This window comes from Sphaeramia orbicularis, chromosome 12 (assembly GCF_902148855.1).
Source record: "Sphaeramia orbicularis chromosome 12, fSphaOr1.1, whole genome shotgun sequence".
Classification (NCBI taxonomy): Eukaryota; Metazoa; Chordata; class Actinopteri; order Kurtiformes; family Apogonidae; genus Sphaeramia; species Sphaeramia orbicularis.
Genome location: NC_043968.1, coordinates 74384748 through 74403074, shown reverse-complemented (window position 1 = coordinate 74403074; position 18327 = coordinate 74384748). Strand labels below are relative to the sequence as shown.

At 36.5% G+C, this 18327-nt stretch overlaps 1 protein-coding gene across 4 annotated transcripts in view; it reads right to left on the bottom strand.

The window, feature by feature from the left end:
* Positions 1-14297: 14297 nt before the first annotated feature.
* LOC115429720 (E3 ubiquitin-protein ligase NEDD4-like) overlaps positions 14298-18327 on the bottom strand; it is a 66688-nt gene continuing 62658 nt past the window's right edge. For all 4 annotated transcript variants that reach the window (XM_030149411.1, XM_030149413.1, XM_030149409.1 and 1 more), the window contains 2 exons: positions 16409-16481; positions 14298-16304 (listed from right to left, as the gene is read on the bottom strand). In XM_030149411.1, coding sequence (XP_030005271.1) covers positions 16202-16304; positions 16409-16481 — 176 coding nt within the window. In that variant the 3' untranslated portion in view covers positions 14298-16201. The remainder of the gene's footprint in view (positions 16305-16408; positions 16482-18327) is intronic.

Sequence of the window (18327 nt, the reverse complement as noted above, 5' to 3'; positions counted from 1 at the left end):
CCAGGGACTGGACCAGTGTCCTCTCTATGTCCAGCAGAGCTAGGGCTGCTTAGACGGCCTTGGCCCAGTGTGTTGTGGGTGTAAGACTTCAGCCTTTATAAACAAGAGAAGCTCCTTTCACTCTGACCTAGCCGACAGTTTGATTTAACTGTCTACAAAACGATATTAAACTCGAACAAGAAATGATTAAATTATGGAACTGAAACAAGAAAACGCTGAAATTATGTTAAATTGAAACAAGGAAGTACAATGTGTGTGATTTATTTACAGTGCAAGAAATGAACGAGTAATTTTGTCGTGGTTTTTCTCTTGATTTCACAGCAGAATGTGCGATGTGATTAAACTGAACTGTGTCAGTGAAGGAGGAGATCTGAAAACAGCTGTCAATCAAACGGGATTCAGCCTTTCGACTGATCCTCCAATCAGCACGTGGGATTCTGGCGTCCAGCCCGGCCGAGCTCCGCCCACAGCTCCATTCACCCCCAGAGACACCCGGCGTCCGGGGGCGGGACAACATCGTGGCATTTATCCAATTACCGTCCAGTTTTGAGGCAATGAAAAAAACTGTTCCATTCAGTCCCATTGAAGCCCAGAGACGCCCGGCGTCTACGGACAAATGCACTGAGCAGAGATCGAATGAGAAAACAGCGCAACGGGAATGGAGGAGAGGTGAACAACATTGCGTCCGTTGGTTTGTGATAAAGCTGATTCTGAACGAACTCATCTGTGAGATGAACGTGTTCTAACACATTTGTAGTCAATAAAATGTCAACACAACTGTACATATTTAACCATTTAATTTTCGGAATTTTAGGGGAAGCTGGGCCTCCCTTGCAGTCTGTGAGAAATCGCCACTGGTGGGTAGTTATTAAAATTATCAGGGTCCAAATTGCTCTTCTTCAGAAGGGGCCTCACACTGCCGTTTTAAAGGCAGTGGGAAAGGTGCCCGTCTGAACACAACAATTAGCAATTTAAAAGTTCGCTTTCAAAGGATCCATAAAATAACTTAAAAAGTGACGTGGGAATTGGGTCTAAAAGGCAAGTTGGTTGGGTTACTTGGGAGAAAACTCTACCAAGTGTCTGAGTGTCAATCAGGGCAAAACTGTCCAGTGTTTCATCAGGTAAAAGTAGACCCTCAGTCTTATTCAAAATGGTTTCCTGGACAGGTAAAATACTAGATCTGATAAAATCGATTTTGCTCCTGAAGTGGTCTGCGAAACTTTCACACACGGAGTCAGTTGCAGCAGAGTGTCTGGTGATATCTGGGTTGATTAAATGATCAATTGTAGAGAAAAGGAGTTTGGAATTATTTTTATGGGAAGATATGGTATTAGCAAAGTATGTGTTTCAGGCATGTCTGACTGCCTTGTTGTATATTTGAAGTTGTTCGAGGAATAATTGATGGTTTACTGTTATTTTGTTCTTCCTCCATTTTCTTTCAGCCATCCTGCATTTTCTTTGCAAGGTTCTTGTTTCCTCATTTCTCCATGGGGGTGCAGGCTTTCTTTTGACCTTTTTTGTAACCAGTGGAGCTACTGCATTGAGGCTTGACTTTAGTTTGTTATTAAGATATTCGACAATAAAATCACAGGATGCTGATAAACGTACACTCTAAAAAATGATTCATGGGGTTAGTAAGTTAAGCTTAAAATCAAGAGCTTTCTCTGCTTAAAAAAATTAAGTTTGTTACATGTACACATTTAAATCAGATGATAAGTTATCTTATTAAGTTGGTCTAAATGAAAAACAAGGAAAACACTCTTAACTTAATAACATATTGATTTTGAACAGACATTTCTGCCTTTAACTTAACAAAGAAATATATTAAGTTAGTACAGCTTAAAAATCTTGTAAGCTTCCTCTAAAAGCTGAGTACAAAGCTGACGAGCCTGGACATGTTTTGCTGACAGACCACGCCTACCACAAGAAAAGGAGGGAAGCACAGAAAAAAAAGGGAGAAATATGATTTTGCACAGAGCTTTACCAAACTTTAAGGCTTGAGAGAATTTAGCTTTGTTTCTGCAACAGTAGTTTTAATTATTCAAGGACTGAATAATACACATTTTGCTCCTTTCTAATTTAAATTGTAGCATATATTGTCGCATATTTGCTGCATTGCATTGTGGGTATTGGGTATATTGTTGAAAACATGTTCTTTTATGTGCAGGGGTTCAGCAGGGTTGTGATGTTGGTGTTAATTTTGAGTTAATGTGTGCATGCTAATGTTTACTGGCTTTTTTGTGTTTATTTTTTTTTTTTATGTTTATAGAACTGCACCATGAGTCAGAGCCATAGGCCAAACAGTGCCTTTCCTGTTTATTGTTAGTTGCAGTTATGTAGCTTAATGTAACTCCTCACTGCTTAAAGATCCTGTATTATGCTATTTTTCAGGCACGTCATATAGGTCTCAGAAGCCCAAACACAGTATTTAAGTTTGTTCGCCCCAAAATCATCCTTTGTTCGGAGTTTCAGCGGTCGAAAAAGTCCCTCTCACCAGCCCTCCTCAGAACAGTCTGTTTCTGGGCCTGCTTCCGGGTATGCAAATGAACGCATCTGTCCACGCCCACTCCCCCTCCCCTCTCTGGGAGAGGACGCGGCTTACGCTAGCGGTACTACGCGCTAATGTTGACTGTGAAGCCATCATACACATGTCTCAGACAGAACGTCTTTCCAAACACTGGCTTTCTTTGCCTTGAGGCGTGATTGAGCCCCGACGGAAAACGGCGGTGTTGTGTCGGGTTCGTGGACCTGACACGGAAAGACGCCTGCCGCCACTAATGCAGGCAGCTACTAACAAGCTTGATGCTAACTCTACTGATGCCAACCACAAAAGGCCAGTGTTCACAGTAGTTCTGTTGAATGTCTCTTGATATTATCAGCTCTTGCATGTTAACGGGGACGCAAACGTTAGCAGCAGTAACCGAGCTATGTTAGCTGCCATGCTAACATTAGACATACACATCAACAACCACCAGCTTATCCGTAATGTAGGGTTATGCAGTAAAGATACAAAAAAATGATAAGAACTTACATCTCCCACACTTGTACTTGGGTCACGAAGCGTTGGTACTGCGTCCGTCTTGATTCGGAGTCTTTGTGCTAAGCCGGAGCTGTATGGGCCCATGTTAAAAAAAACACTCGTCCGTGAAATGCCGGGCACACACATACAAGCGTTTGGGAATGTTGTTTGGTACATGACCATCAAAGATAGAATCCAGCCACTTTTTTCGGGGAGCAAAAATAAACTATCGTGTTGGTGTGTGCAGCCAGCAACACCACAACTTGCGTGTCTCGCCTTCGCCATGTTTGTTGTCCAAGAGGTACTTTGCCAGGGCGGGGCTCGCTTTACCAGGGTGGGGCTTACCTTTTCATGCAGGGTGGGGGCACAGTCAGGGGGAGGAGTTAAATCCGCTTATGTCATCATAAGCGGACCCAACTCAAACTCGGCCGTTTGAGCAGGCATTTTCACTAAATGTGGTGTAGCAAGGCAGGGAGGAAACAGACAGTTTTCAAATTCGAACCTCATAATGAGGCTACTGCAACACACACTACTATAAGAAAACTTTCACAAAGTGAGATTTGCATAATACGGGACCTTTAACAAATATAAATTAATATCTGCAAGAACATGAGAACAATAGTACTGTGTACATTTGAGATATTAACATGCAGACAAATTTAGTAAGTTAGTGCGCAGAGAATTAAACGGGTCAGTCATATAACTGGAATTTCCATGTGGAATTTCTTCTGATGTACAGAAATAAGTTAGACCAACTCCAAAAATTAAAGAAACTACTTGAATGAACTTTTTTGAGTAGAATAAAAGTAAAACAATAAGTCAATATAACTAAATGAAGTAGTTTTTACACAATTAAAATTAAGTTGGTTCGACTTAATTAAGCTCGTAGAGTAAAAAGCAAATCATTTTGTTTGTACTAAAGTAATAGAGTTTACTTAACTAGAGAAGTCTTGTGGCATTTAAGCAATTTGCCAAGTTGAAATAACTTAAAAAGATTAATGGAAATTGTTACCTCAATTTTTTTACGTTGAGCCTATTAATCATTTTTTAGAGTGTACTGGAGGGTATTTCTGTAAAACTTCAATAGAATTTGCAGCCACTTCAGGGGTCAGACAGCGCCTCCTCACAGTTCTCACCGAGGTCTCCCTTTTGTTAAAACCGGTGATGTTCAAAAACACACAGTAGTGGTCTGATACAACCAAATCAACAACAGAGGACACACGTGGACAGGCCATGGCTAATGACAAGGTCCAGAGTGTGTCCCCTGTTGTGAGTTGGCCGTATGACATGTTGGGTAAAATCCATGGAGTTAAGTAAGTTTATAAAATCATTAGACAGGTTATCGAACTCATTATCAATGTGCAGATTAAAATCCCCGGAAATTAAAATCATGCTGTAAGAGGTGTGGATTATCGATTAAAACTCAGAAAATTCATCAATATAGTGGAATTAAAACCCTAAATATATCCTCCTGAGAACCAGTAAGTAAATATTTTCGCCATTTTACGTTAAATAATTGCCTTAATTGGAAACAGCATGATGCAACAGTTTTTCAGATACTTTTTTTTTTTAATATAATGTTCTTTTCAGTGGACATTCTTTTAAAGTAAAGCTGTGAAACTCTTGTCCACTACAGAGGACAGAGGACCAAAATGCATTGCTGGGGCTCAGGAGGATATAATGAGGTCATGTGGTGCTTGTGTGTGTGTGTGTGTGTGTGTGTGTGTGTGTGTGTGTGTGTGTGTGTGTGTGTGTGTGTGTGCGCTGGTGTAGACAAACACACCTACAGCCTGTACCACTTCACACTTCTGTTGATTGGAAAACATTATTATGTTAAAACAGGGTTTTTCAACCTTGGGGTTGGGACCCCACATGGGGTCGCCTGAAATTTCTAGTAATTGATAAAAAAATTAAAACTTAGTAATAACTAGAAGCACTCGGAGAGCACAGACCTCCGCCAAGGCTGATCAGTGGCCCCCCCGTGGGCCCCCCCACCCCCGATCACCACCAAAATTTAATCATTTCTTCCTTATCCCATTTCCAACAAACCCTGAAAATTTCATCCAAATCTGTCCATAACTTTTTGAGTTATGTTGCACACGAACGGACAGACAAACAAACAAACAAACAAACAAACAAACAAACAAACCCTGGCAAAAACATAACCTCCTTGGCGGAGGTAATTAACAACATGAACAAAGAGAAAGAAAATCTACAAAATACATAAAATGGAGAAAATAAGCAACAAAATGAAGAAAAACAGCCGAAACTAGAAGCACTCGGAGAGCGCAGACCTCCGCCAAGGCTGATCAGTGCCTGCCCCCCCCCCCGGGGTTGCCTGAAATTTCTAATAATTTTTTTTTTTTTTTTTTTTTTTAAATTAAAACTTACTAATAAAAATTGACATTATACAGTCTAAATGTTCTCTAAAATTAACATTTATTTGCAACATAGAATAGCAAACTATTACATGATCAAAAACAAATTAATTTTAGCCCAAAAAAAGTCTCTGTTTTGAATGTCTGGGGTCGCCAGAAATTTGTGATGTTAAAATGGGGTCATGAGCCAAAAAAGGTTGGAAACCACTGTGTTAAAATATTTTTCATATCATTTGTTATTGATGTTGTTGAATCAGTATCTCCTCCTTTATTTTAACCCTTTAACTACCAGACTAAGAGGAACCTGATAAGGAACCTGATGAGTAACTCAACCATATGGTTGAGCTGGCAGTTAAAGGGTTAACAGTTGTTTGTTTCTCAGTGACAGTTGAAGAACCCAGGTGGGTATTTGTGATTTAACTCATAAACACCCAGCGCTACTTTTGTGTCAGTTCCCAAATACATTTTTCTCTATATTTAACCTTTCTTAAGTGATTTATTACCATTTATCATAATATTATCGTCTCCATTTTGCATTTTTTTTCAGTTAAATCATCGTGCTGAGATTACATTTGAGGTCTTATCATACCAAAAACAGAGAAAACATGAGGAAAAAGGAACTTTTTCAGTCAAATCTCACATTAACTGAACATAAACCCAGTGTGTCCATCCACTGTCATTGATCCAACTCCATGGGTTTTACTGGTGAATCAATGTTGTAGAAGATGACAGTGTTTCCACGGTAACTACGGACCTTCTGAACATCCAAATGGGTCACATCTGATGACCATGAAAAGACGAATAACTGTATTTTACACCAATTATTGACATGGATTGATAAGATTAGTGGATCAACAGGTGTTATACAGTTTAGATCAGTAGATGGTTTTGGTCACTGGTGGATATTTGGGTCTTTATGGGTTAAAATGGTTGTTTTTGGTGTGAATGGGATCAGTATTCCATTAATCTGGCAAAATATTTTGTGTATATATAATATACATAATATCTATATATATATATATATATATATATATATATATATATGTATATAATATATATATATATATATTATATATATATATATATATATATATATATATATATATGTATGTATGTATGTATGTATATATATGTATATGTATATATGTATGTATGTATGTATGTATATATATATATATATATATATATATATATATATATACACACACACGCACACACACTATATATATATATATATATATATATATATATATATAATATATATATATATATATATATATAATGAATTCAAAAATCTACATAAAGTAAAATTAAGTGAAAACAAACCTTTAGTTCAATGTGTCCTTCTTTATACTTTATATCCTGTATTTTCTATTATATGTCTGTATCTTATGGTGTTGTTAAATGTAAGTTCACTGTCACTAGTACAGACCACCTGCATTCTGGTGCACGACTAGTGGAATGACAATAAAGCCTATTCTATTCTATTCTATTCTATTCTATTCTATTCATTCTATTCTATTCTATTCTATTCTATTCTAATTCATTTCATTTTGTTTTGTTTTATTCTGTTCATATTCCATTCTATTTTATTTTATTTTGTTTATTCTATTCTATTCTATTCTATTCTATTCTATTCTATTCTATTCTATTCTATTCTATTCTAATTTAATTTATTCTATTCTATTTTGTTGTATTGTATTGTATTGTACTCTATTCTATTTTAATTTAATTTATTGTATTGTATTGTATTGTATTGTATTGTATTCTATTCTAATGTATTTCATTTTGTTTTATTCTGTTCTATTCTATTCTATTCTATTCTATTCTAATTTATTTCATTTTGTTTTGTTTTATTCTGTTCTATTCCATTTTATTTTATTTTATTCTATTCTATTTTAATTTCATTTCATTTATTTTATTCTATTCTATTTTATTCTATTCTATTTTATTGTATTCTATTCTATTCTATTCTAATTTATTTAATTCTGTTTTATTTTATTTTATTTTATTTTAATTCTTTGGTGCACATAGTGTCTGTTTGGAAGAACATGAACAGTTTGAACAGTTTTAACAGTTTTGTAGTTATGTAATGTAAATGTATTGTTTTCAGCCTTAACATAAAGTTGAACACAAAACATAAAGAAAATACAAAAGAAAACTTACAAGATTCTTTTAACATGTTTTTAAACCGCATCAGAAATCAAAAATCGTCGACAAAGCTGATATATGTATAACAGTATTTCTTTTCTTTCTGCTGCAGATCACCTTAAATCCTCCTAAACCTGGACCTGTACATGACAGCCTCCTGTGATGACGTAACTGCACAAACTGATATTGCGAATGCAGTAATTGTTCAGTTCCGTCTGAAAGGTGAAACCACAGAAGAGTTGGCTCCTGGTTTATTTGAGACCAGATTGAGGGTAGGAGGTCTTGATAAAATGTCCCTGGACTGGTAGCGTGGCTTTTATTTGCTTGTCCTTGGAGCTGATAACTCCCAGATTGCACGTGTGAATGAACTGAGGTCCCTTCACCACACCACGTACACACACATTCCAGAAAACCAGCCCGAATATAAATGAATGGAAATGAGCCTCCTTTAACAGAGGGATGAAAAACAGAACAAGTCCACTGGTTAAACTTATCTGCATCAGGACACAAACAAAATGAAAGCAAGAAAAAGGCACGTGATATCTGTGCATGAAAGAATAAATGATGAAAATGTCAGAAAATTTAAGCAAACAAGAAGTGGAACCAAGAGCTTAGGAAATCTAAAATTGAACACATGCAAGTCCTAAATTAAATGAATGTTTGTGAAATATTCAGCAGAGTTTGAATCTAAACATTTTGAAAAATTAATTTAACCCTTTCATGCATGAATTATGACCACCTGTGTTACGATTTTTTTCCTGAGTGTTTTTATTCCTTTTTAGGTATAAAAGAAACAATGTGTTGAAACGTGTTAAATTAACCTGTTTTTCTTGGAGTTCTAAAAATGTCCATGCGTTTAATTTTTGAAGCAAAGGCATGTATTTAAAACCCATTATGAGAAAGTGATAAACTGTGAGAAAAACTATGAAATAAAGACATTTTTAATGCTGATAATCTGATGTTTTCTCATATTTTGACATACTTTCCACTGCAAAAATCAAAATTTTACCAAGTGTATTTTTCTCATTTCTAGTCCGAATATCTCATCACACTTAAAATAAGACAGAATCACCTAAAGAGGAACTTTTCAGTGGGATATAAAAACTGATTGATAAACAATAGAGCTGGAAAATCTGATTTCATAAAAATTTACAAGATAATTTTCACTTGTTTCACTGGAAGTTGTTTTTTTGTTGTTTTTTTTTCTTTTGCTTAATTCAAGATTTTTTTTTTCCTTAATTGAAGATTTTTGTTGGCTTAATTCAAGATTTTTTTTTTACTTATTTGAAGATTTTGTTGGCTTAATTCAAGATTTTTGCTAAATTTGAGATTTTTTTTTGCCTTAATTCAAGATTTTTTTTTACTTATTTGAAGATTTTTGTTGGTTTAATTCAAGATTTTTTTGCTAAATTTGAGAATTTTTTTGCCTTAATTCAAGATTTTTTTTTTTAACTTAATTGAAGATTTCTTTTGGCTTAATTCAAGATTTTTTTTTACTTATTTGAAGATTTTTGTTGGCTTAATTCAAGATTTTTTTTTTACTTATTTGAAGATTTTTGTTGGCTTAATTCAAGATTTTTTGCTAAATTTGAGATTTTTTTTCCTTAATTCAAGATTTTTTTCACTTAATTGAAGATTTTTTTTGGCTTAATTCAAGATTTTTTTTTTTTACTTAATTGAAGATTTTTGTTGGCTTAATTCAAGATTTTTTGCTAAATTTGAGATTTTTTTTTTTTTTTGGCTTAATTGAAGATTTTTTTTTTTTTGCTGAATTCAAAATTTTTTCCTTTATTCAAGATAAAAAAAATTTCTTTGCTTAATTCAATTCAAGACTGGAATTTTTGGACTTGGGAAAAACATCTCGCACTGGACCCCTTGGCGGGCCACATTTGGCCCCTGGGCCACATGTTTGACACCCCTGAGCTAGAATATAAATGAATGGAAATGAGCCTCCTTTAACAGAGGGATGAAAAACAGAACAAGTCCACTGGTTAAACTTATCTGCATCAGGACACAAACAAAATGAAGGCAAGAAAAAGGCATGTGATATCTGTGCATGAAAGAATAAATGATGAAAATGTCAGAAAATTTAAGCAAAACAAGAAGTGGAACCAAGAGCTTTAGGAAATCTAAAATTGAACACATGCAAGTCCTAAATTAAATGAATGTTTGTGAAATATTCAGCAGAGTTTGAATCTAAACATTTTGAAAAATTAATTTAACCCTTTCATGCATGAATTATGACCACCTGTGTTACGATTTTTTTCCTGAGTGTTTTTATTCCTTTTTAGGTATAAAAGAAACAATGTGTTTGAAACGTGTTAAATTAACCTGTTTTTCTTGGAGTTCTAAAAATGTCCATGCGTTTAATTTTTGAAGCAAAGGCATGTATTTAAAACCCATTATGAGAAAGTGATAAACTGTGAGAAAAACTATGAAATAAAGACATTTTTAATGCTGATAATCTGATGTTTTCTCATATTTTGACATACTTTCCACTGCAAAAATCAAAATTTTACCAAGTGTATTTTTCTCATTTCTAGTCCGAATATCTCATCACACTTAAAATAAGACAGAATCACCTAAAGAGGAACTTTTCAGTGGGATATAAAAACTGATTGATAAACAATAGAGCTGGAAAATCTGATTTCATAAAAATTTACAAGATAATTTTCACTTGTTTCACTGGAAGTTGTTTTTTTTGTTGTTTTTTTTTCTTTTGCTTAATTCAAGTTTTTTTTTTTTCCTTAATTGAAGATTTTTGTTGGCTTAATTCAAGATTTTTTGCTAAATTTGAGATTTTTTTTGCCTTAATTCAAGATTTTTTTTTACTTAATCTAAGATTTTTTTTGGCTTAATTCAAGATTTTTTTTTTTTTACTTAATTGAAGATTTTGTTGGCTTAATTCAAGATTTTTTGCTAAATTTGAGATTTTTTTTTGCCTTAATTCAAGATTTTTTTTACTTAATTGAAGATTTTTTTTTGGCTTAATTCAAGATTTTTTTTTTTTTTTACTTAATTGAAGATTTTTGTTGGCTTAATTCAAGATTTTTTGCTAAATCTGAGATTTTTGTTTTTGGCTTAATTGAAGATTTTTATTTTTTTTTGCTTAATTCAAAATTTTTTCCTTTATTCAAGATAAAAAAAATTTCTTTGCTTAATTCAATTCAAGACTGGAATTTTTGGACTTGGGAAAAACATCCCGAACTGGACCCCTTGGCGGGCCACATTTGGCCCCTGGGCCACATGTTTGACACCCCTGAGCTAGAATATAAATGAATGGAAATGAACCTCCTTTAACAGAGGGATGAAAAACAGAACAAGTCCACTGGTTAAACTTATCTGCATCAGGACACAAACAAAATGAAGGCAAGAAAAAGGCATGTGATATCTGTGCATGAAAGAATAAACGATGAAAATGTCAGAAAATTTAAGCAAAACAAGAAGTGGAACCAAGAGCTTTAGGAAATCTAAAATTGAACACATGCAAGTCCTAAATTAAATGAATGTTTGTGAAATATTCAGCAGAGTTTGAATCTAAACATTTTGAAAAATTAATTTAACCCTTTCATGCATGAATTATGACCACCTGTGTTACGATTTTTTTCCTGAGTGTTTTTATTCCTTTTTAGGTATAAAAGAAACAATGTGTTTGAAACGTGTTAAATTAACCTGTTTTTCATGGAGTTCTAAAAATGTCCATGCGTTTAATTTTTGAAGCAAAGGCATGTATTTAAAACCCATTATGAGAAAGTGTGCTGAATTTTCTTTAGACATTTCAGGTTGTTCATATTTGTTCAGTTTATTCACATTTTAGTGTTCCAGGATAGTTTGTAAATGTAAATATTTTCCTAATTTAATGTTATTTTTTGCACTGAAACAAAGAAAAAAAAATTAAGTTGTTAATTCTAGATTGTTTTTTCCCTTGATTCAATATTTTTTTTTACTTAATTGAAGATTTTTTTTTTTTTTTTTTACTTAATTCAAGTTTTTTTTTTTGTTTGTTTTTTTTTTACTTATTTTTTACTTATTATCTTCTTCTCCGTCGTATTCAAATAAATCCCAGACAGGACTCTGCTGCTTTAGTCTCCATGTTTCCAGGTAGAGTGGGGACCAGAAGACGACTGGAAACCACAAGTGACGAGAAGTGACGGACCGTGAAATGTCGTATGGTGCCGCTAGCTAAAATTGCTCAAGTGAAATAAATCGATTTCATATCAATCCACCACTGACAGACGAAAACAAAGGGAATTTTATGCATAATTTTTATCCGTTTTAGTTAGTTTTGTAAACACACAATACAGTTTCCGTTAGTTATCGTTTTTTCTTTTAATTATAGTTTTTATTTATTTCAGTTAACGAAAATGTTTTTACAATTCTAGTTTTCGTCATTTTGTTAGTTTTCGCTAACGATAATAACCTTGGTTTGAAGAAATTGCTAACGAAGACAACGATGACGCCTTCACTACAACCCATGGTCTATCAGCCAGTGAGAATAAAATGCAGATAGAAATCAATATTTACACTGTAAAATGTTGGATTTCTATCATCCATTCCCAGGTCCGGTACAAAGTCTTTTTTGGGGTCATTGTGTAAATTTGGATTTCATGCATTTGTAAACTAAAATATATAAACGTGTTTTTTTAGTAGTGAATGTTCATCCTGTTACTGTGTAACTTTGCATCCAGTGAAAAGGACTTTTATGAAGTTTTTCTACTTATACTGAAAGAGCTTTACGTCTCACATTTACACACACTTTAACCTGTAAGGAAATAGTTCTGCAGTTGAACAGACACATACAGGAAGTCTTTTCTGCCACGTCATTTCATTATATGACTAGAAAAGCACTCGGAGAGCACAGACCCCCCCCCCCCCCCATCACCATCAAAATTTAATCATTTGTTCCTTGTGCAAGTATCAACATTTCCTGAAAATTTCATCCAAATCCTTCCTTAACTTTTGGAGTTGTTTTGAACATGGACAGGCAAATGAACAAACAAACCAAAGCTGGCGAACACAGAACCTCCTTGGCAGAGGTAATAAACTCATCTCTGCCTGATGTTTAACCCTTTAAACCCTAAGCCTGAAATGGTCCATCTGGACTTTTTTTTTTTTTTTTACTATAAAAAGGTTAGAAAATATGTTGTGAGTCATTTTGCCCATTTTTCTAGAGTATTTAACTTCCAAAATGTAGCAGTCATGTACAATTCACTGTGTGTTAATTCTGCTGAAACACCTACTTCTCCATCTTCTAGTACAGACTTGAGTAAAATGACCATAATGACCAAATAAGGATGACAAAGCGTAACGTCTCAGGTTTCAGAAACGGTTGGAATTTTTCCAATTGCACAAACAGTGAAAGAGTTACAACCATTTAAACTGCATATGCACAGGGTGTGTCAGCGGTGACGCATCAGGTTTTAAAGGGTTAAATGTTAAAGGTCATAAACATATTTCCGCTATGCTCTTTACTGTCCATATTAGTGAAATGTTTCATTTTACTTTGCACATTACAGTTAATTGTTACGCCTTACTGTTTGATCATCCAGATTTTCTACCAGTTTTGTTTTTACCTCCGCAAGGAGGTATTGTGATCGCTTTGCTTTGTGTGCATGCATGTTTGTTTGTTTGTTTGTCTGTTAGCAAGATAACTCAAAAAGTTATGGCCAGATTTTCATGAAATTTTCAGGAAGTGTTGATACTGGCACAAGGAACAAATGATTACATTTTGATGGTGATCGGGGGGGGGGGGGGGGACTGATCTGCCTTGGCGGAGGTCTGTGCTCTCCAAGTGCTTTTCTAGTTTATAATGTATACTGTATTTGCGCTTGTATTCTATTGTTACCTCCCCCAGGAGGTATTGTGATCACTTTTCTTTGTGTGTTTGTTTGTTTTGTTAGCAAGATAACTCAAAAAGTTATGGACAGATTTTGGTGAAATTTTCAGGAAATGTTGATACTGGCACAAGGAAGAAATGATAAAATTTTGGTGGTGATCGGGGGGGGCAGATCTGTCTTGGCAGAGGTCTGCACTCTCCGAGTGCTTTTCTTATTATTCTTATATTCTATTTTTACTGTGTGCAATGCTGCTGCTGCTGCTGCAGTGTTATTTCTCAGTTTGGGATCAATAAAGTCTATCTATCTATAAACTTACTAATAAAAAAATCTATGGTGAGTTGACAAAGACAATCCCAATCCATAACAGACAAACTGTGAGTGTGAAACTGAAGCACTGTGGTTCTGTTTATCTGTCAAATGTTCATTGTGGTCGGTTTCAGATGCTGCAGCTCTTTCATAATTCATAGTTTGAGTTCTTGTTTGTTCAGTATTAATTGTCAGCCTTGTAAATCCAAGCTGGACTGACTGTACATATCCTGACCAAGGAAAATCTAATTCTCCCTTTGTGCAGTAATCTACACCTGGCTTTTCTGCCTCCGTCCATAATAATATGCATTATATTTTGCTTTTTATTCTTCTGTATGACACTGTTTTTAATTGTACAGCTGTTTTATGTCTTTAATCTATTCTTGTATTGTGGTTTTTCCCCTGTAAGTCGCTTTGGACTGACTGTACATATCCTCACCAAGGAATTCTCCCTTTGTGCAGTATTTATCTATCTATCTGTCCGTCCATCTGGGTTCAGTGTCTTGCTTAGACCCCTCAGGAGTGAATCTGGTCATGGATCCTCAGCTCTGATCTCTAATCTCGTCAGTTCAACTTCATTCAATGACGTCAGCACAAACACAGATGGAGAAGTTTCATTTTTATTTGACTGAAATTAAACGAACCACAAAGAGTAGCAGAGTGGTGAAATGTTTTGACAAAAGTGATATCTCCTGTCGTTCAATACAAAAAGAAACTCCTCTGAAAAAAAGGGACTAATGTTTTACGGAGTCAGTTTGAGTGGTGGGATCACAGCAGGAAGGAAACAAGTCAAAGGAAGGAAGGAAGGAAGGTACAAAAGAATCAGAGAATACTAAAGGGTGTGAAGTTTCTTCTTCACTTCTGTCAACTTTCTCTATGTTAGCAGCAGCCCAGATTTACAGACTATTTATATTGCACCAGGTAAGTGCTTCAAATGGAAAAAAAACAACAAAAAACAAAAAGAGAATCACATTCAAGTTAATGACAAAAGACATACAACAGGCGACATGACCTCAGAGTGATCTATAAAGTGCCCTTTAGGTTCAATGGTGTTAGAAAAAGGAGAGAGAGAAATAAAACAGAATAAAAAAAGGAAACTTTTTTTTCTTTGTAAGAAAACGTGCTGTTTTATATTTAGTGGCAATCACAGCTTTTCTCTCAGACACCCGCGCACACACAGCTTCATTTTAGTGTTGTTGATCAGTAATACTTCTGTTAAATGTAATACATACATATATTTATATATCATGAAAGAACTTAAAACATGTTTTTTTTTCCCCCCAAGAACAATTTACAGCATTATGAACAGCAACAGGCATGAGAATATTAATATAATCATGATGCAAACGTCTCAGAGAAACTACCCCGTTTTTAGTTGAACCCATCCCGCCCTCGAGACCGATTACACGTCCAATTACTATGTAGTCAAAGCAAACACAAGATACAGTTTCATGCTGCTTCCATAGCACTACGATAAAAACCATTTTATTCAACACATTTGCTATCACTGTAATAACAAATGATATGGATTAATCATCTTTTCCCAGACTAGCCAGATTTACACTTCACACACCATTTCATATAGAATTGTCAAAATAGTAAACAACATTGTTCATCAGTACAAATACGTCGAGAGTATTTTCCTGCAGGAATTATACCAATGATTAATAAAAAATTAAAAAAAAAAAAAATCCTGTTCCATGGGGATTCTTTTTTTTCATCCCCCTTTCTTGACTCCCTCCGAGTGGTTAAAACAAAGGTGTTATTCTACAAAAGGCTGCAGCGGCGATATCTGATCACACATCTGACGTAGACAAGGCTCTATGGAGGGGCGTGGCCGATTTCCTGAAAGGTGATTGGCTAGCATTCCTAAGGTAATCTGGTGTTGGTCTAAGGATTTTAGGAGTGTTGTGATCATTAGTGCCATTGCAGAAATAGTGCATGTAGGAGCCAGATTAAGGCCATGCTAAGACCCTCTCACTGAAGGGCACTGGAATACTGTGCTATAGTGTAAAGGAGCTATTGAAATGCATTGGTGTTTTCCAGCACTGTAGATTTTCACAGGACGACAGGGGGGGAAAAGGGGACAGAAAAGTCGTACAGGGAGTCGGGGGAAGGGGGGGGGGGGGGGGGGGGGGGGGGCAGCTCGTCATTTATCGCTCATGCCTTGTGGGTGGATCGGACTCGGCGTTCGACTGACTCTCCCTTTCTTCCCCCAGCCCCAGCACCTTTAAGGAGTCGCCTACCCACGCTGAAAAGATAGAAAGACGTCGGCGAATCGGCTCGACAAGTCGCTGTACAGTCGGTGGAACCGCCGTGCTCGTGTCGGCGGCGCTCAGTCAGGCGTTACAGTACAACATGCTCGCACAGAGCTGCTACGGCGGCAGCTGTTGTTGTTGTTGGACATCCCTGTGGCGTTTTGTTTTGTGGTGTTTTTTTTTTTTTTTTGTTATCGTTGGTTGTTTAGTCGCAGTCTGTGGCTGCTGTTTTCTGTTGTTTTTATCGTCTCTTTAGTCGACGCCCTCGAAGCCCTGCGCGTTCTCTACGGCCATTAGGAGCTTCTCTCTCAGGTCTTCGAAGGATTCGTAGGTTGGCAGATCCAGGCGGTTGAAACTGAGAGAAAAATATTCGATAAGAACAAGGTCACTTCGGTCTCTTATGTCATATTGTTTTACCAGTGTGTGTGTGTGTGTGTGAGTGTGTGTGAAGCCACATACCATGTGTGAGCTCTTGGCAGTTTGTCTGGTGTTCCCCACTGCTCGATTGTGAACAGCTGAGGGCCGTTAGAACCTGGACACAAAATGATAATAATGAGGATGACACTGCTCTGATCAAGTGGTAATTCCTCTATTAGTCCAAGGACTTTAGAGCTGGGGGGGGGGGGGGGGGGGCACACATCCTCCAAGTATGATTTGAAGTGGGCCGGACCGGTAAGATAACATATGATAAGAACAGTCTATACAATAATACTGGAAGGTCTCAGAGCATCTGTGTGTGTGTGTGTGTGTGTGTGTATCAGATTGATTCTGACAAACTGAGATGATTTTAACGGGCCAATTTGGTACCTACAGGAAGCTGAACAATAGACTGTTTTGTTGGAGAAGGGGTGGGATTAAGTAAGTTCTACTTCCTTCCACTCCTTTTCGAATGTGCAAATAAAGTCATACTTTGTTTTCATCTATAAGTACAGGTTTTTGTTTTGTTTTCTTATCATCTGTTTCATTTGTAAAGACTAAGTAGGATTACTTTGTTTTGTTGCATATTCGAAATAAACTAAACAAAACTAAACAGTTGCGGAAGGGTCCCGTCTCCACATTTCTCAGAAAGTTGACAGGACCAATATTTTTGGAGATATTAGTCATTTTGGAACACAACTGCCTTACAATCATGGAAGCGCAGTACCAAGCTGCATGATGGGAAATGAAGTTCAGAACAGGAACGCCACACTTACTAGCTACAGTCCCGAACATATTGGTATTGGGGCCGCTTCTGGGGGAGGGTGCAAGAGGGAGAAATGCCCCCTTAAACAAACGTCCTGCCCCCTCAAATGAAAGTTTGCAAACTTTCAGGAGGTAGGGAAAAGGTAAATGAGCTTCACAACAGTGGGAGACGGAGAGGAATTAGTAACGTGTGTTAAGTTTCACTTTGACTTTGCAAAGGGAAAGAGGAGATGGTTGTATGGTCTGTGCGTACTCAGTGTGAGGTATGCTCGGCACGGAGGGAGGTAGACCAGGGGATGGGGGGGGGGGGGGGGGGGGGGGGGGTTACGAATCATTCACCCCCTGATGACCCTCACCCTCTGATCCACTTGAAATCATACTGGTCTGACTATGAAACCTGAACTAAAATGAGTTTGAAACTACTAATTGTTAATATCTTCAGTGTAATTTTTTAATTTCACAAATTCCTCCCAGGGGCCACGCTGGACACTTTAACGGGCCGGTTTTGGCCTGCAGGCCGTATGTTTGACACCTGTGCTTTAGAGGTTTAAAGCTGCGGGAGACTTTTGTCACCAGTTTTTCATCAGGTCTGTCAAACCCCAGTCATATCCTCAGTATCATGAATGTGTAAGTCTGTCTGTGATTACTCACCTGAATCTCTTCCCTCACTGTGAACAATTTCAAAGTGTACCATAAACAAACCAGTGGTTTACAAACAGAGCTGGTAGGTAACTTGGGCATCTTCGGAATTTTGTTGCGATGTACATTGTGGGAAGCGGAGGTTCGCACAGCCACCTGGTAGCGACAGTGCAACCATATGACATCACATGGCTGCAACAAATACGACATGGGAACGGCTGAAACGTGGAAACAGCTGAAGGGAAGTGGAGCTCCAGCCGTTTCCGCGTCGTGTTTGTTGCCGTTTCCAAGCAGCTGCGTGAACCTCTGCTTCCCACAATGCACGTCGCGACAAAATTCCAAAGATGCCCAAGTTACCTCCTGGCTCTGTTTGTAAACAAATGGTTTGTTTATGGTGGATGGCACTTTGAAATTGTGTTGAGGGAAGAGATTCAGGTGAGTAATCACAGAAAGACTTATGGATTTGTGATACTAAGACTATGACTGAGATTACAGATTTACAGATTTCATGAAAAACTGGTGACGATAGTCTCCCACACTTTTAAGACACTGAGCAG